This window comes from Bufo gargarizans, chromosome 9 (genome assembly GCF_014858855.1).
Source record: "Bufo gargarizans isolate SCDJY-AF-19 chromosome 9, ASM1485885v1, whole genome shotgun sequence".
In the NCBI taxonomy this organism is placed as follows: Eukaryota; Metazoa; Chordata; class Amphibia; order Anura; family Bufonidae; genus Bufo; species Bufo gargarizans.
In genome coordinates this window covers 87,303,714-87,324,109 of record NC_058088.1, presented here as the reverse complement: position 1 = coordinate 87,324,109, position 20,396 = coordinate 87,303,714, and the positions used below count along the sequence as shown (strand labels likewise).

At 43.8% G+C, this 20,396-nt stretch overlaps 1 protein-coding gene across 6 annotated transcripts in view; it reads right to left on the bottom strand.

Annotated features, from left to right (window-relative positions):
- Positions 1-13,198: 13,198 nt before the first annotated feature.
- The window catches only part of LOC122946174 (synaptotagmin-like protein 1), a 143,159-nt gene continuing 135,961 nt past the window's right edge, over positions 13,199-20,396 (bottom strand). For 4 of the 6 annotated variants that reach the window (XM_044305591.1, XM_044305589.1, XM_044305588.1 and 1 more), the window contains exons 16-17: positions 20,169-20,374; positions 18,319-19,640 (exon numbers count right to left, since the gene is read on the bottom strand). In XM_044305591.1, coding sequence (XP_044161526.1) covers positions 19,495-19,640; positions 20,169-20,374 — 352 coding nt within the window. In that variant the 3' untranslated portion in view covers positions 18,319-19,494. Of the gene's footprint in view, positions 13,661-18,317; positions 19,641-20,168; positions 20,375-20,396 lie in introns of those variants that run through there. The other 2 variants (XM_044305592.1, XM_044305593.1) reach the window with 2 other exon arrangements.

Sequence of the window (20,396 nt, the reverse complement as noted above, 5' to 3'; positions counted from 1 at the left end):
ATCATCAGATCGCCAGTCTATTGTACTGTACTCACATCATCAGATCGCCAGTCTATTGTACTTGTACTCACATAATGATGAAAGTTCGGTACAACAAACCTGTGATCTGATAGGAACAGTATGTTAAAACACTGTGATGCAGTTGTTCTGGTTCTGGTCAAGCTGCCAGTTCGGTTGATGTACTGCTCCAAATTAATTAATGTTAAAGTATACGTATACTGAGAGATCAATACTGAGACAACACACAGCTGGGTTATAACAGGATCTCTGGTTTATTGAGGAACAGCATACTATATATAGGACGGAAAGGAGTGGGGGGTGTAAGGTGGCGTGTTTCTTTTCTATTGAGGTTTAACACTGACAAATGTAAAGTTATGCACATGGGAAGGAATAATGCAAGTCACCCGTACATACTAAATGGTAAAACACTCGGTAACACTGACATGGAAAAGGATCTAGGAATTTTAATAAACAGCAAACTAAGCTAAATAAAACCGTGTCAGGCAGCTGCTGCCAAGGCCAATAAGATAATGGTTGCATCAGAAGGGGCATAGATGCCTGTGATGAGAACATAGTCCTACCACTTTACAAATCACTAGTCAGACCACACATGGAGTACTGTGTACAGTTCTGGTCTCCTGTGAACAAAGCAGACATAGTAGAGCTGGAGAGTGTCCAGAGGAGGACAACTAAAGTAATAACTGGAATGGGGCAACTACAGTACCCTGAAAGATTATCAAAATTAGGGTTATTCACTTTAGAAAAAAGATGACTGAGGGGAGATCTAATTACTATGTATGAATATATCAGGGGTCAGTACAGAGATCTCTCCCATCATCTATTTATCCCCAGGACTGGACAAGAGGACATCCTCTGCGTGTGGAGGAAAGAAGGTTTGTACACAAACATAGAAGAGGATTCTTTACGGTAAGAGCAGTGAGATTATGGAACTCTCTGCCTGAGGAGGTGGTGATGGTGAGTACACTAAAAGAGTCCAAGAGGGGCCTGGATGTATTTCTGGAGTGTAATAATATTACAGGCTATAGCTACTAGAGAGAGATCGTTGATCCAGGGAGTTATTCTGATTGCCTGATTGGAGTCGGGAAGGAATTTTTATTCCCCTAAAGTGGGGAAAATTGGCTTCTACCTCACAGTTTTTTTTTTTGCCTTCCTCTGGATCAACTTGCAGGATAACAAGCCGAACTGGATGGACAAATGTCTTTTTTCGGCCTTATGTACTATACTATGCTATGCTATTGGCTATAAACTCTGTATTTTCTGTCACATCGATGACAAGAGGAAGTTCCCCCCTCCCCCCTTGCTGGTGGATGAAGCCGTTACTTCTTCTTTCTTTGAAGCTGCTTGCTTGAGCTAAACGGAAACCGTCTTGTTACACATGATAAAGCAAACAGCAAGATTCTTGTTATAGGCATTGCCTGGGTACCTGACCGCCATTTTAACTATAGTATAGTTCTCAACAAGCAAGTATCCATTTTGTATCAATAGTCCATAACAGTCCCCCCCTTGGAAACTTGATTGTAGACTTTCCCTTACCTAATGAATCCCCTGGGCATACCATTGGTATCCTCTTCACCCACAGTGGCGACAACCTATCCCTAATGGATAAGTTCCTGGTTAATCGGACTTCTAGTAGTACCCTGGGATTCATCTCACCCTATCCCAGCGAGGCATCATAGTGAGGAGAGGGAACTGAGTTGAATGACGTTTCCTTTTGTTCTTTCTCATCGTAGAGAAGCATGATAGGGTGTTCATCAGTTTTCTTCATTCTTTTTGAAAGGCAGGTAATACAAATAAGAACGAGCTTAATCACTACATATATTACCAATATTATTAGGGCTACCTGCAATATTACTTGGACAATTCCCATAAGCCAACCTCCAATACCTTTAAACCAGTTGGCGGGGTTAAGGAAGGAGAAGGTATCAGACCACCATGTACAAACCGAATTCCCCAAAAATTGGGACACTTTACAAATCGTGAATAAAAACTGAATGCAATGATGTGGAGGTGCCAACTTCTAATATTTTATTCAGAATAGAACATAAATCATGGAACAAAAGTTTAAACTGAGAAAATGTACCATTTTAAGGGAAAAATATGTTGAATCAGAATTTCATGGTGTCAACAAATCCCCAAAAAGTTGGGACAAGTGTCACGAGGGTATCAAGAGCCACGTCTGACTCCATTATACCCGGGGTCAGGAAGTCGCAGCGGGTGGCTGCGTGCTCTATGTCTAAAGATCATGCTGCTTCTTAATGGTAGCTTTCTGTGTTTGCCTTGCAATCCTTTTTGTCTCACTCAGGGATCCGTAGCTTCTCCTCCTCAGCTGTTTCTTGTCCAGCACTCCCAACCTCCTTATATTCTCCTCTCCCACTTCTCTGGTTGCCAGATATAGAGCTTCCTGCCTGGACTTCTATACTGACCCACTGGAGCTGTGAATCCTGGTTGTTGTTCCAGAGTGTTACCCTCCGGATCCCTGTTGGGCTTTTGTTGTCTTCTGTTGTCGCCCACCTGGGAATATATGTTGTCTGTATTGTCTGTCCTCCCCTTGGTGTTTTCCTTTAGAGCTAGTGGTGCGGACTAGTGTTCCCACCGCCCTATTCACCATCTAGGGCTCATCTTATGGAAAGCCAGGGTTTTAGGCACGTGATCGGCGTACGGGTGAGAAACCCGTCTAGGGACGTCAGGGCAGTCAGGTGCCAGCCTCAAGGTGAGTCAGGGGTCACCACCTATCCCTCTCCCTTTTTCCTCCCTTTGTGTCACGTATGTGATCAGCACGCCGGTCGTGATATTATATCTGGCCCTTATTTTGTGTAGGTAGAAAGAAAAAGTATATATATATATATATATATATATATATATTTTTTTTTTTTCTTCTACCTATTTAGAATCCAGTATGGATCCTATTGCTGCTTTGACATAGCAACTTCAAGGCCTGTCTTTGGAGGTGACAGGATTGAAGGCGTCGGTCCTCCAGCAACAGCAGCAATTGCAGCAGACTGCAAGCCCAGCGGTTGCTATGGGTAACCAGGCGGCTGCGGAACCCAAGGTTTCCTCCATACGAACATCTCAATTTATGTTGCCAGCGGTTATTGTTTTTGGTGTTAAGACGGAGACTATTTCTTTCTTTCTAGACAGTGGAGCAGGGGTAAATTTGATAGATGCCCATTTTGCCCGCACTATGGGTTTGTCTATCTGTACGCTACAGAGACCTATTCCCATATTCACTATTAATTCTGCTCCTCTGTCTCAGAGAAACCTCACTCACATTGTCCATAACTTACACCTTCGGGTAGGGGATCACCATAACGAGTGTCTATCATGTTATGTTCTGGAGGGCCTTCTCTCTCCTGTGGTATTGGGTCTTCCCTGGTTGGTAGCGCACAATCCAGTGGTGGATTGGCAGGCCAGGGAGATATTGGAGTGGAGTGAGCATTGCAGAGAAAATTGCTTAAATTGCAATTGCTACGGTCTGATCGGTGCCGGGGAGGTAGGGGATGGCACGTTAACCGAACAGTTGAAGGATGTGGGGTTTGTGTCTGGTTGGGAGGGTGAATTAGCGGTTACCATTTCCGCTGAACAATGGAATTGCTCCCTTCTGTTCACTCATAAGTCGACGGTTTCTTGCCGCCTACAAGAGTTAAACTATAAAATCCTTACACGGTGGTATAGGACTCCGGTCAAGCTACATCAGTTTTATCCTTCTGTTCCCAATACATGTTGGCGATGCCACGATGCAGTGGGCTCCATGCTCCACATCTGATGGGGCTGTCCTGGGGTTGCCCCTCTGTGGCAGGATGTTTTTGCTCTATATAACGCTTTGTACCGGACCTCTATATCACCGTCTCCTCAGATAGCTCTACTTTCTATCTACTCGGGTAGAATTCAACTTGTAAAGAAATGTGCCCTTAGGCTATTTGTGCAGGCTGTAAGACAGATCATACCACGCCAGTGGAAATCAGCAGATAGCCTGAGGAGATCTACTTGGGTCCACGCTTTAGACACTCTGGTCCGGATGGAAGAGCTGAGGCCCACAATTAGACGCGTTCATACTCGCAAACATGGGACCCTTGGCTGCAATTCAGAAGCTCTCCTCGATTTCACACTTGGCTAGATACTGGTTGTTGTATCTGGTGAGGTTCAGGTTTCTTTTCTTCACATACCCTCTCTAATAATTAAAAATTATTCTGTGATTGTTAAACCCCTTACTGACATGGGTAGGAAGGGGACAGATTTTTCTAAATGGTCTGACACCGCTAAAATTGCATTTTCCTCTCTAAAAAAAAGGTTTACCTCGGCACCTGTACTAATTCAACCTGATGTCTCCCAGCCTTTTATTGTTGAAGTCGATGCGTCAGAGGTGGGAGTGGGGGCTGTGCTGTCTCAGGGTCCGTCTCCTGGCAAATGGCATCCTTGCGCTTTCTTTTCAAAAAAAAACTATCTGCAGCGGAGAAGAACTATGATATTGGCAATAGGGAACTATAAGCTATTAAACTAGCGTTTGAAGAATGGCGTCACTTCTTAGAGGGGGCAATCCACCCCGTCACGGTGATTACGGACCACAAAAACCTTCTGTACCTCGAATCGGCTAAGCTTCTCACCCCTAGACAAGCTAGGTGGTCGCTATTTTTTACCGGGTTTAACTTTTTCATCACCTATCGTCCTGGGGCAAAAAATACCATGGCAGACGCATTATCTCGTAGTTTCCCTGGAGGGGGTAATGTTGGTGATCCGGTACCCATTTTACAAAGAGGAGTGGTTGTCTCTGCTGTACACTCTGTTCTGGAGGGAAAGGTGTTAGAGGCCCAGGGGGATGCCCCGGTCTCTTGCCCCTCAGAGAAATTGTTTGTACCGTTAAACCTGCGTCTCGCATTATTGAAGGAACATCATAATTCTGCACTTGCTGGGCACCCGGGTAGTAAAGCAACCTTGGAGCTTTTGTCTCGTCATTTTTGGTGGCCAAGGTTGCGTCAGGATGTAATGGATTTTGTGTCTACTTGTTCTACTTGTGCGCGCGCAAAAGTCTCTCATACACGTCCTGCAGGGTCTTTATTGCCACTTGTCATTCCCAATAGGCCATGGACACATCTATCAATGGATTTCATCACTGACTTACCTTTGTCTGCAGGTAAAACAGTTATCTTGGTAGTAGTAGACAGGTTTAGCAAAATGGTACACTTTATTGCGTTACCCGCACTACCTAATACTAAGACTCTTGCTCAGGTTTTCATCAGTGAAATCATGAAGCTTCACGGGGTCCCTTCCGATGTTGTTTCGGATCGGGGAACCCAGTTTATTTCAAAGTTTTGGAGAGCTTTTTGTTCCCGTTTGGGGGTACACTTGTCGTTTTTCTCAGCTTTCCATCCTCAGTCGAATGGACAGACTGAGCGTACCAACCAAAACCTTGAGACATACCTAAGGTGTTTTGTGTCTGAAAACCAAGAGGCATGGTCATCATATTTACCGTTAGCTGAGTTCGCTATAAATAATCGCCGTCAGGAATCCACTTGCAAGTCACCATTTCTCGGTGCATATGGTTTTCATCCCCAATTCTGTACTTTTAAAGAAGGGGGGTCATCAGGGGTTCCCGAAGAGGAGCGGTTTTCGTCATCTCTTTCATCTGTATGGCAGAAGGTGCAAGCTAACTTGAGAAATATGGGAGGTAAATATAAATGCATGGCTGATAAGAAACGGTCGCCAGGTCCGGACCTAGGAGTGAATGACTATGTGTGGTTATCTACTAGGAATATTAAGTTAAAGGTTCCCTCTTGGAAACTGGGTCCTAGGTTCATTGGTCCTTACAAAATAGTAGCCATCATTAACCCTGTGGCTTTTCGCCTGGTGCTACCTCAGACTTTTAAAATCCATAACATCTTCCATAAGTCGTTACTCAAAAAGTATGTTCCACCTCTAGAACCGTCACCGCTGCCACCCCCTCCTGTTATTGTTGATGGTAATCTGGAGTTTCAAATATTCAAAATTGTTGATTCTCGTCGGGTCCACCTCTCTCTTCAATATCTGGTGCATTGGAGGTAAACGCCAACAGGTTAGTTCGGGCTTTCCATGCCTCTCATCCTGAGAGACCTGGTCCTGAGTGTCCGGAGGCACCTCGTGGAAAGGGGGGTACTGTCACGAGGGTGTCAAGAGCCACGTCTGACTCCGTTATACCCCGGGTCAGGAAGTCGCAGCGGGTGGCTGCACGCTCTATGTCTAAAGATCATGCTGCTTCTTAATGATAGCTTTCTGTGTTTGCCTTGCAATCCTTTTTGTCTCACTCAGGGATCCGTAGCTTCTTCTCCTCAGCTGTTTCTTGTCTGTCACTCCCAACCTCCTTATATTCTCCTCTCCCACTTCTCTGGTTGCCAGATATAGAGCTTCCTGCCTGGACTTCTATACTGACCCACTGGAGCTGTGTAGCTGTGATTCCTGGTTGTTGTTCCAGAGCGTTACCCTCCGGATCCCTGTTGGGCTTTAGTTGTCCACTGTTGTTCCCCACCTGGTATTATATGTTTTGTCTGTATTGTCTGTCCTCTCCTTGGTGTTTTCCTTTAGGGTTAGTGGTGCGGACTAGTGTTCCCACCAAGCCTATTCACTACCTAGGGCTCATCTTAGGGAAAGCCAGGGTTTTAGGCACGTGATCGGCGTACGGGTGAGAAACCCGTCTAGGGATGTCAGGGCAGTCAGGTGCCAGCCTCAAGGTGAGTTAGGGGTCACCACCTTTCCCTCTCCCTTGGACAGGGCCTTCCCTTTTTCCTCCCTTTGCGTCACGTATGTGATCGGCACGCCGGTCGTGATAACAAGGCCATTTTCACCACTGTGTGGCATCTCCCCTTCTTCTTACAACACTCAACAGACGTTTGGGGACCGAGGAGACTAGTTTCTCAAGTTTAGAAATAGGAATGCTCTCCCATTCTTGTCTAATACAGGCTTCTAACTGTTCAATCGTCTTGTGCCTTCTTTGTTGCACCTTCCTCTTTATGATGCGCCAAATGTTCTCTATAGGTGAAAGATCTGGACTGCAGACTGGCCATTTCAGTACCCGGATCCTTCTCCTACGCAGGCCATGATGTTGTGATTGATGCAGAATGTGGTCTGGCATTATCTTGTTGAAAAATGCAGGGTCTTCCCTGAAAGAGATGACGTCTGGATGGGAGCATATGTTGTTCTAGAACCTGAATATATCTTTCTGCATTGATGGTGCCTTTCCAGACATGCAAGCTGCCCATGCCACACGCACTCATGCAACCCCATACCATCAGAGATGCAGGCTTCTGAACTGAGCATTGATAACAACTTGGGTTGTCCTTGTCCTCTTTGGTCCGGATGACATGGCGTCCTAGATTTCCAAAAAGAACTTCGAATCGTGACTCGTCTGACCACAGAACAGTCTTCCATTTTGCCACACTCCATTTTAAATGATCCCTGGCCCAGTGAAAACGCCTGAGCTTGTGGATCTTGCTTAGAAATGGCTTCTTCTTTGCACTGTAGAGTTTCAGCTGGCAACGGCGGATGGCACGGTGGATTGTGTTCACTGACAATGGTTTCTGGAAGTATTCCTGAGCCCATTCTGTGATTTCCTTTACAGTAGCATTCCTGTTTGTGGTGCAGTGTCGTTTAAGGGCACGGAGATCGCGGGCATCCAGTATGGTTTTACGGCCTTGACCCTTACGCACAGAGATTGTTCCAGATTCTCTGAATCTTCGGATGATGTTATGCACAGTTGATGATGATAGATGCAAAGTCTTTGCAATTTTTCGCTGGGTAACACCTTTCTGATATTGCTCCACTATCTTTCTGTGCAACATTGTGGGAATTGGTGATCCTCTACCCATCTTGGCTTCTGAGAGACACTGCCACTCTGAGAAGCTCTTTTTATACCCAATCATGTTGCCAATTGACCTAATTAGTGTTAATTGGTCTTCCAGCTCTTCGTTATGCTCAAATTTACTTTTTCCAGCCTCTTATTGCTACTTTTTTGATTTGTTGACACCGTGAAAATTTGAATCAACGTATTTTTCCTTTAAAATGATACATTTACTCGGATTAAACGTTTGATCTGTCATCTACGTTCTATTACAAATAAAATATTGACATTTGCCATCTCCACATCATTGCATTCAGTTTTTATTTACAATTTGTTTAGTGTTCCAACTTTTTTGGAATCCGGTTTGTATCTTTACCAGCTTTATGTGCGTCCAGCCATTTATTCCTTAGATCTGACATTTTCTCTAGACCCACCTCAACTTGCAAATTACCCTGCGGGTCTATGTAATGGCAGTAAGCGGGTCCCACAACCTGGCACATACCTCCACCTTTAGCTGTAACATAGTCTAGAACTAATGTGTGTTGGTTGGTGACAATGATCAACTGGTTTTGCACACTGTTCGAGGTGTTCATAAGTGTCATCACTTCCCATATTTGATCATCTAGATCAGTGATGGCGAACCTATGGCACGGGTGCCAGAGGTGGCACTCAGAGCCCTCAGGCACCCACACCCTGGAAAAAGTCTATGGCATAGCAATATGCTTTAGACTTTTCCTGCCATTCATCATCCCCAGGACACACTATAAACAACACAGGCAGTGCATTAAATGTAGGCTATTAATCAATTATAGATAAATGATAAAGGACATGAAAGATACATTATTTTGGTATTTAGGTTAAATTACCGTGTCGGCACTTTGCGATAAATAAGTGGGTATTTGGTTGCAGTTTTGGGCACTCGGTCTCTAAAAGGTTCACCATCACTGATCTAGATAATCAGTTGCCACCACCAATTGATCCCACATCTGCACTATCATGGGATATATGAAAGGGCTACTAAGAATTTTATTGGAAATGCTCATTTGTACAACATGTGGCTTACTGTTTGGTCTGGGTGTGTTATCTTTGGCCCTGAGGTACAAGGTGTGTTTAGGAATAGCATTTATGTCAATTTCAGAGTGTGGTACTATAAAGCTGGCAGGAGTAAGCCTGGCGATGGTGCACAGTCCTGTGACATTCTTGGATAACCATATGTACACTTTGTGTCCACAAACTAAGTATATGTCTTCTGGAACTGCCACTGCTGTGCAATAGAATAATTGGGTAATTAATTTGGCTAATTGTATCCCTTTCACCAGCTCATATCCTTTTAACTGACCTTTGGTGTTGTTAGCTAATATACCTGTGATAAGGTCCTGTACAGTATGGTTGTTACAGGGTAGGTCTTTTCCGTTCACAGCATCTACACCAATACACTGCACGTGGCTGTTTTTGAATCATTGCAACCTGAGTGTATGTGTGGACTAAATGTCATGCCCTTGGTTTGTACTTGGAGACAATAACAGTGTGTCCATCTAGAAAAACATATGTCCTGGGGGGGACATCATCGCTGCACCAGCGGATGCGATCTCCTTGCTTGCCGGGGGTTTGCGTGCGGGGACCGGAGCGGGGGGGGGGGGGTATGGGGGCGGTGGACCGGAGGAGCCGGGACCATGCAGCGCAGAGCGGGTGGATATGCTTGACTCCTGGGTCTGGCGGGGAGGGGGACAGAATTTGGAAGCTTGTGGAAAGGCCAGACAATCCCTTTTAACATATTATTATTATTTTTCATTCCATAGCGCTGTATATATAAGAAGCGGTATACATACATAATACAGACAATTGCACTAATCATAAACAAGACTAGTTACAAACTGCTACAGAAGGAGAGAGGGCCCTGCCCGTGAGGGCTTACAATCTACATGATGCATTCATATGTCCCTGTTCTAGAATTGAGCAATAGTCAAATTAGCAATTCATGGTAAGCATTATCAGTTTTTAGGTGTTTTTTATTCGGAAACCACAAGCTGCACTACCAGGGACAGCCTATGGCCAAGAGTGGTGATGTTTAAAAAAGACCCCAGACAACCCCTAACTAATTTTTAACTATCATTGTTGTAATACAATCTTAGATGATCACAAGAAAGTCTTTCTTCCCAGAGAGTACTGAATACAATAAAAAAAAAGTAAGATAAAAAAAGAAAAACATATGACATTAGCCCAGTGTCCCTCTTGCCAGGGGGTAGAGCTATAATCTATCGAGGGTCCTGATCTGTTTATCATAAGCCATGGGGCATCTGCCCACCCTGCGACAGGTAAGGACACTTCCCTGTCCTTGTGTGTACTGGATTTAACTCGGTATATGCTAGTGAGAAATATAGTAGAGTTAGACAGGTCAATCAGTTCAGAAAGGTCCAGGGGTATTGCAACATAAGGCATACTGGCTGAGCTCACGGGACTGTGGGTACAGATCCAACAATCTCTGAGTTTCAGTCTCATTCAACCCCTGGACTAGAATTTGATGGTGCAGTGTCAGTGAATTGTCCCATTCATCACCCAGTGGCGTGAACACTGCTGATATGCCTACAGTCAAAGTCATGATAAGTAGGTGGACCCTGATGGCTTATTGTTCCAGGGTCGTCGGGACAGCCTTTACTCTTTTTTACAATGTGAGGCATGGATCCAGGTAGGCCTCCCTTCAAGCTTCACAGAGGTCGGGTAGTCAGCAACACCTGGTATGGCTCCTCGTATCGTGGTTCGAGGGTGTTTCTTACGTGTTTCTTTACCACCACCCACTCTCCAGGTTTCAGAGTGTGGCTTCCCTCTACGGAGTCAGGATCTGGAATGGAAGAGAAAACTTGTGCATGTATGTTAGACAATTGTTTACTCAGGGCAATCACATATTTTGCAACAGATTCATAATGCATTTGCAATTGCTGTGGGAAGTACTGCCCCATCCTAGGCCCTGTCCCAAACAAAATTTCATATGGAGTCAGTTTGTCTGGAGGCCTAGGGGTGTGTCTAACTGAAAATAGTGCTATTAGCAAGCATTGTACCCAACTGAGTCCTGTCTCCCTAGTCATTTTCAGCATCTTGGACTTCAGTACCCTGTTCAGTCATTTGACTTTGTCGCTGCTTTGGGGTCTGTAGGGCATGTGATAGGCTTAGTGTGACCCTACCACCTTCCAGACTTCTTGGGTTAAGCTAGCAGTGAATGCTGGGCCCTGATCACTCTTAATGACCTCAGGTACTCCAAACCTACAAACAGTTTCCTGCATTAGGTTCTTAGCAGTTGTTGTGGCTGTCTGATTTCGGACGGGGTAGGCTTCAAATCCGACCAAGGACAACATCTGCATTGAGTTTGAATGTACTCCCTGTATTTGTGTGGGTTTCCTCCCACACTCCAAAGACTGATAGGAACTTAGATTGTGAGCCCCATTGGGGACAGTTGGATGCTAATGTCTGTAAAGCGCTGCGAAATATAGTAGCGCTATATAAGTGCATAAAATAAATAAATTATCAGTGAGCAGTATTCACCGGTCTTTTTCTCCACTATACTTTGCAAATCAGACCATGTACATCCATAGGTTTGGTGCACTTGAGACAATTTCCTGTAAAATGGCATTGGGTGGATCTCAGGGTCAGGCAGTAAATTCACTATGGTGAATAACTGTTGTGGAGTAAAAGACACATATTTGGGCAGGCCCTGGGGATGTGTTAGTGCCAGGGCTTCCCTAAGGGTTTTGTAATTGCCTCTCTCTAGATCTTGCATGTTTCTTTGCAATGCAGTAATCTGAGACTGGTGGTGTTTGGGTTCTGTGCATCAGGACTACCCAATTGGGGAAGGGTGGGAGTCCCTGTGCCTGACACAGATTCTACCGCCTCGTTAGACTGCGTTTAATCGGGCTCTTCTGTTTGACCTCCCACCATTATGGGTGTGGGGGGGGGTCATCCGGGTTCATCATCGGGTACAGCATAGAGATCACGGGACACTAGGGGTGACTTAGGAGTGACGGGGGGTCTGGACCGAATGATATTAAAGGTCCGTTCATGGGCATTGGCTGGGGACAAGATGGCGCTGTAGCTAACACGGGAAGTGATGGGACGTGCCGGGGAGTAGTTACCAAGGTGTGGTTTTGTGGGTGGGGAGCCCCACAGGCAAGGCACTTATCACGGGAGGAGGGATTCTGTTGACCACGTTTTGCAGGTCCACCCACCTGCTTTCTTCCCGGCGCCATTATAGGGCAGTGGCAAGTCATGTATCAATGCAACACCAGGTTTACAGAAATAGCTCTGTCTTTTCTCATCAAAATTTTGTCTGTTCAAATTCTTTACTCCAGTCGAACTACACACGGACCATGTCTGTCAATTTATCATCCTCTAACTTCCCTTTTTTCTCATTCAACAACGTCTGCCACATAGCAGGGCAGTGTGCCACCTTTTGGTATGTTATACAGATGTAGCAGGGTTAGCACTCAAACTCTTAACTCAAATTAATCATTATGTTATCTTGAAACAAAAGCCATTGAAAAGCAATTCAAGGTGTTTGCTTCTCCGGTCCGCCACGTACTGTTCGGATGAACAGTAGCCCTTCGGGACACTTTCCTCATTTCCCATCTTCTGGATCCTTCACCTTGTTCTGGACAACACAGAAACCCGATATAACATGTTGAGCCTAATGTCCCACACACTCTGGGTAGACACTGGCCGGTCTCCTCCCTTCTGTCGTCTTTCGGTCACAACACCGGGGTGACCGATTGACACAGGCACTTTCAGTCTGTGTTTCCGTTACAAAGGGTCGCACATTAAAAACAATAAGCCACAATACATCAAGGAAGAATCCTTGAGCCGTCTAAAGACCTCTGTATAGAGTAATCACTGAACGTGAAGACCTTTGAGTCCCGGTCAGCACACTCTGGGCTACCGCGGACCGCTCTCCCCCCTTCTGTGATCGTCCCCTTTATGGAGATTTGAGTCAGACGCCAGGCTGAACTCCGATACAGGCACATAGGAGAACTCCGTGTCTCAGTCAGTGATACTTGTCAACAGGGTTTTCACAACTTATAGGCACAACACAGTACATCAAGACTTTAAAAAACATATGGGGTTCTTACTTTTATGCCCTCGAGGACGTCCCAGACTGCTGCCGCACCCCTCCCTCAGACGAACACCAAGAGGCTACACCAGGGGACACTTTATAGGCAAGATGACTCAATTTTCCTACCTCGTATTATGGGTCGCGATCCCGGTGTCCGTTAGTGTGCCTCTCCTCGTCTAATCTCCGGGGGTACGGGAACGAAGGGTCCAATCCTCGAGCCCCACATTGGGCGTCAATTTGTTCTGGTTTTGGTCAAGCTGCCAGTTCAGTTGATGTACTGCTCCAAATTAATTAATGTTAAAGTATACGTATACTGAGAGATTAATACTGAGACAACACACAGCTGGGTTATAACAGGATCTCTGGTTTATTGCGGAACAGCATACAGTATATAGGACGGAAAGGAGTGGGGGGTGTAAGGTGGCGTGTATCTTTTCTATTGGCTATAAACTCTGTATTTTCTGTCACATCGATGACAAGAGGAAGTTCCCCCCCTCCCCCTTGCTTTTTTGTATTAATAGTCCATAACACAGTCAGTTCAGGTCAGGGGAGGTAGGTCCAGGGGATGTGGCCAACACATAGACAGTATTTCCCAGACCAAGCACAGTCATGTAAATCAGCCCATAGAGGTGTAACTAGATCATTCAAGGATGGAGCTTACATCTCAAAAACATTCACACTGTCTCAGGTACCAGAAGGCAAGAATCCACCCTGCCAATGTAGATCCAAATGTTCACCTACAAAAGACAAAATACATTCAAATTATGTGAAATATAGCACATACAGAAAAAAAACTGCAAAACATAGAAAAAAAAAAAAAAAAGAAGTATACCCCAGCCCACAGCAGAGCAATGACTGAAGGCATACAATACATTCTAGTTCCAGTGCCCTGATATGTGGCTCATAGTACATAGGGAATCATTTATCAAACTGGCATAAAGTAGAACTGGCTTAGTTGCCTATATCAACCAATCAGATTTGACCTTTTATTTTGGACAGCTCCTTTGGAAATTGAAAGGAACAATCTGATTGGTTTCTATGGGCAACTAAGCCAGTTCTACTTTACACTAATTTGATAATTGACCTCCATGATGTCTGCATTACAAGTAAGCCAAAAATGTGCCTCCCTTAACAAGTGTCACGTTATACTCTGACATGCTGGATTCTTGTTCCCTCTTGGCAGCAGATGCCAGGGGACAGTTGGCATGTCCTCATACACTTTAGATTATTGGCATATCTCTTCAAAGGCAATTATCTAATGTGTATTAACCCCATTGCTGTGTTAAGTCACAGCCCCCGGTATATACAGTTTGACTGCACAGACATTTTGGCAAACACTACTGTTCCTCATAGACTGGTTCTTCTAGTAAGGCCTGTTTATCTGGCATCTGGGTGTAATCGAAAAGACAAATAGCTGAAACAAGAAACAGCCAAGTCCAGTGAGAACCCTTATAAAACATGTCGTTCTGCCAGCAGACACCTTAAAGTTGCAGTATTTTACCATTCAGATGCCTACTGTAAGGTATCTAACGTACTAAACTTAGAAGAGCCTTTACTGTTTGAGTGATTCAATACTAAAGCCTCTAAGCACAAAAAAATAAAATAAAAATATAAAGATTCCTTTAACAGGTTGTCCAGTTTATACTAAGTGATGGCCTAAAATAGCCCATTACTAGCTGATCAGCGAGGGCAGACACCCCACACCAGAAGTTATGAATGAATTGCTAGCAGTCTGCAGTAAGGGTACAGAGGGGTGGTGACAAGTTGGGGGGGGGGGGGGGGGTGTACCTGCTCTGACTAAAAATGGCAGCACCGATTGGATAGAGTCAGTCTGTGCAGGTACACCCCCCAACTGGTTAACACAGAGTCATAAGAATAGATGCTCCAGAATTGTTATTACATGGGGAATGCATGAAGCTGTTAAAATGTCAGGAGTGGTGAAAGGTCCTCTTTAATAAAAGCTGGACAACCCCTTTAAAAGGTCACCATGTTCATATAAAGGGGTTTTCCCATCTGAGACAATGGGGGCATATCACTAGTATGTGCTTGGTGGTGTCTGGGCCTGGGTTCCTCCAGCCACCACTTTCCCCGCTTCATCTCGATATAGGTGCCAGTCCCAACAGAGGGATCTGCACCTATTAGACAATGTGGACATATCCTAGCGATATGCCCCCGTTGTCTTAGACGGGAGTATCCCTTTAAGTACAAAAATGGAGAACCCCTTTAATTCTCTACAAGATCCTTCTGCTCTTTTTGCTGTGTAATACTCTTCAATTTTCTAGGTTGACAGCCAGTAAATAGATCATTTCAGTGTCGCTTCTTCCTTCTGCGAGAGAACGATCTCTATTCCACTACTGAGATCAAAGGACTTGTCGAGTCTGCAAGTAAAATGTCAAGGATAACTTGTCTGTAAGATATGCAGCGAGTGGACCATTTGCAGAGGTTCCAGATGTCATTCACATTTACAAAGTGAGATTTTTTCAGAAAACCATTATTCATTGTGAGTACAGGAACAATTTTGTACCATGAGTCAAAGCCAAGTTTATACACAGCACTAACATTTACAGTAATAGTACACCTATTCACAAAAGACAAAACTATGCAATAACACAAATGTAATGCACATACTCACAATGATAAATCAATACTATGTTCTACATAGGTGACTATTTTGCACCTATTTGGCATGGTCTTAAAGGATTTCTGGGCTCCTGATATTGCAGATCTATCCTATCGGTATGTATTTGGTGGAGGTAGAGAACCCTCCGCAATCAGCTGTCCCTGCAGACTCCAATGATGGAACAAACACTTGACTTCAATGGGGCTGAGCTGCAGTACCCACAACGGCCACTAAACTGCGAACAAAGCGGTGCTTTGGACTCCAGAGGCTGAAAGGGATGTATTGTGACAAGATTTGGTAAATGTGGAAAACACTATGGCATTGTGAGGTTATTAGATGCCTTTAGTAGGTGGTTCGGAGGCAACCTGATGAAGAAACAGGATTGTAACACTTAGGACAGTCATGTCATTCTTCATATGGCCCTGTGTTCAGTTACCAAAGCTTGCTAATGACATACTGTATCACTTGTAATCCCTCAATATCCTAACCGTACCACACTGTATAATTTTTAATCCATCAGTACCCTTTTAGCAAAAGTACATGATAGGGCAGCGCTAAAGCCTGCCCATTAGTGTCGGTGATGTCACCGGGCTCACTGGTAGGTGGAAGCTTTACCCCTGGAGAGTCGGTACATCGCCGGATCTCCAAAAAAGCCTTTACCCTGTGCGATTCAGCATATCAGGAGGGCTGCCTGGATGAAAATGGGAATATGGGAACCGCTTTAAGCCATATTCTTCCAAGTATGATAAGAATTGATGGATTCAAAGAAAACACAAAGTGACTGCTGGCAAACAGACAGATTTTTAACTCTTGTTTCTTGAAAAACGCTGATAATTTTTAATAAAGACCAAGTAAAAAAGTTATTTTTTGCACAATCACAAAGAAAAATTGTCCTGAAGGTGTCCATACCTTTAAGGTATATATTGTCTTTAAACAGGGTTTCTCACCTCAGCAAATAGCATTTATTATGTAGAGAACATTAATACAAGGCACTTACTAATGTACTGTGATTGTCCATATTGCCTCCTTTGCTGGCTGGATTCATTTTCCCATCACACATTATACACTGCTCATTTCCATGGTTACGACCACCCTGCAATCCATCAGTGGTGGCCGTGCATGCACACTATAGGAAAAAGAACCGACTTATGTGCACTCCCATAGTCCTGGCCACCAAAGAGGCCAGCACTTTTTCGTATAGTGTGCGAGCATGGCCACCGCTGATAGATTGTAGGGTGGTCGTAACCCCTGGATACGAGCAGTGTATAATGTGATGGAAATATGAATCCAGCCAGTAATGGAAGCAATATGGACAATCACAATACATTAGTAAGTGCCTTGTATTAACTTTCTCTACATGATAAATGCTACTTGCTGAAGTGACACAACCCCTTTAATGGAAATTACCATTTGTGGAATATTCGGTAAAAGTCTTCTTGGTATCGTGATGCAATTTGTCACTTGCTCTACTAGTTCTTCCCACGCTATGTCTCCAGGTCTCAATCATCACCAACAGAGATGAGAGAATTTCCGCTCATGAAATTCGTTTGTACGTCATTTGGTGGTAAAAGGTGAATTGCGTTATGGATTTCGTTACCACGGACTATAACACAATTCTATGACGGAATGCCTTTAGAGGCATTCCGTTATCCATTCCATCATAATAAAAGTCTATGGCCTGCATAACAGATCCGTCCCATTCTATTATGTAGGGAAATCCTCTCCTGCATAACGGAAACGGGACGGAACGGGGACCTCTGCAAATTTTACCACCAAACGAAGTGTGAACGAATTTCAAAATATGAAATTCGCTCATCTCTAATCACCAACATATCACCGTCCTCATAGATAAAGTCCTATTTACACAGAACAATTTTTTTCAAACCAAAAACAAATGAACAGAAGATTGTGAAGGAGTTTCCTCTGCCTTGCAGGCAATGTCATGGCTGCTTAGTGTTGCATCTCGTGGGTGCGTGGCAAGCAAATCTATTCTACTTGTAAATGTTGTTTCTGGATCTCTCAAGTACTGAATCTTTTGTAGGTACCTACTGAGATTTATAGAGGGTCATTTAAGACCGGCATTTTAGACACCGGTCTTAACACCCCTTGCACTGGCGCATGATGCGCCTAAGTTATATAGAGTCTACATAGCTTAGGCGCATCCACTGCCGGCCTAAATCATGATAAATCATTATAACAGGCGTAGAAAGTGATAAATGAGAACAGCTGGCCAGCCTGCCCCCTTCCCTGTCCCCTTTTTAGACCTGGCGTGAGTGGGGCAAAGTCGCAGATTTGGCCGCAAATCCCTTTTGTGACCGAATCTGCGACAGATATACGCCAACAATTGGCATATATCTAATAATAAATGACCCCCATAGTGTTTGGCAACTGTAAAGGGCTCTTTACACAGACTGAGAATCCCGCAGTTAATCGCTAATAAGAGTTAAAAAAAAAAACAACAACACTTGTCAGAGATTATCTGGAGGTGTAACTGTACCACAGATTACTCGATGAACGACCAAAACGCACGTTTATCGGGAAATAGATCATTTGTGCGGTAACAAAAATGATCTTTTGCCCTCAGCAGATCGTGCTGTAAACATCATCTGCTGCCGGCAAACAACGAGTCAGTATTGTGGCAAGTGAAGGCATTAGCGATTGCTCCACCAGCGAGAAGGTGATTGTCAGGAAGAAACGCTTCCTTGCCAATAATCTGCTGCTGTATCGTCCTGTGTAAAGGGACCTTAACACATAGTAATATGTTCCAGAATTTGGATTCTAGAAATTGCATTGCATGTACGGCTTGTACACTATTCACTGCTATTGGAATTCCGAAATTAGCAAAGCAAGCACAACTGGTTATTTTATTGAAAGTCTGATAGAAGTGAATAGAGCACATACTGTGCAAGCATGGCCAGCTCTCCATTCACTAATATAGGACTGCCGGAAATAGCAGAGCCAGCGAGCCATAGCTGTAAAGGACGGCAACCAAGCGTGCACGATGTGCTCTCCCTTCACTTCGGGGACCCCATTCTGGAGATAAGAGCGGGGACCTGAGGTGAGACCCACACTGATCTGACACGATATCCTAGTGATATGCCATCAATGTCCCAGAAGGGAATACCCTTTTAATACCCCTAGCATATTATACAAAACAGCGGCTGCATAATATAAAAAACACAAGTACAATTACTTTATTTTTTACCATATTTCCCAATGTAAAGTGCAACACTGAAGCACTTAGATCCATACCTTTGATTTACACAAAACAGAAAAAAGCCTTTTTTTTTCAACCCGCAACATAACCATATATCTCCTCAGACATGGCAGTGATTAGGAAAATTCAAATTATTCCATTTATTTGCTTGCTCCATGTATGATTTTATGCTATTTTATTGTTTGCTACGTCTTTTTTTCCCCCCTTTCTTGTCCGTCCTCTGCCACAGTACCATGACTCCATTGACTGAAACCAAGTTCTTCAGGCGATCATTTAAGACTTCAACTGAGACCTTCACATCTGTGGTGTACAAAGGCTTTCAACTCTTTTGGCACACTGAAATGTTCAAAATGTTCTGCTACTTAAGCAAATCACAAACATTGCTGTAACCTGTCTTCTTGAGAAGGTATAAAAAAAAGTGAAGGTTTTGCCAAATATTCCCCTCCAAGGGAGTTCCATGGTAGTCATTAAAGTAGATCCAAAATAAAGTGCTTTGGCATTAAGAAAGAAGTAACCCTTGTGCAGGTCATTGTTTTTAAGATTATAGTCACAAACAGAAAAACTTTTTAGAAACTGAGAAAACAGACTTGTACCAGGAAAAAATCCTAAATGTGTTGTATTCTCTACACTTAATGTAGATTTTGAAAATAAAAACACTCACCCCCCCAAAAAAATAATAGATATATTGAGTTCTATATTTTATGAGTACCATGATGTGTTTGCAAACAGCAAGTCTATTTGAACTTCCTTCTCCCAGCCAAGGATCTTAAAGGGAGGGATCCTTCAATCCACTCATTTGGAGTCATCATCATTTCCTGCCATAAGGCCACCTCTTCCTGGGTAGAGTCCATCCAGTCCACAACAATCCCATAACTGTAACCTTAATATAGAAGATGATCAAAGACTGGTTAAATAATATAATTACCACCTACATTACCAATACACAAAACCATCAATTCAAAATACATAAATACAAGATAAAAGACTTGTTTGAGCATTCTACATATGAGAACGTTTGCAGATATTTCACAAGCCGGGGTGGCACAGGACATTTGGATGAATTACAGAAAGCTATAGAAGACTTTTTTCAGTTCCTTAGACAAACAGGGTTTCAGATCTATAACAGTATAGCACTGCAATGCTGAAAAACCTAGATTTGTCTTATGTGTAATGGGAAACCCATATCCTTCCATGTCTACAGCAATGACTTTTGTGGGAGTACATTTGATTTCTGGCACTTACTCTGTTGAGAGGGCTGCACTTTATATATGCAATTCAGAACAGATATCTCAAATGTGCAAAAACAGTACCCCCTATTCCTCCTACTTACAATGCACCCTAGACAGGTATCTACATTGCCTATCCATTGTCTAAGTCCTGATTTTTATTTGTTTTATAGATGCTTTACCTGTACCAAGTCCAAGTCTTATTCCCCCAAGGAAATGATTGCTGAGTTTTTCATGATCCCAGACGGTCAACTCGACACATGCATCTTTTAAGTCTTCAGTGTGGAAGCCATCATAGACAATGGTGTGGTTGAATACTGGGTTTGGATCCTTCTTAATGACGCGTGTCTTTTGGTAACTCTTCTTGCTGGTATCCGGTAATACATAGCTACAAAGTGATTAGAAGCGTT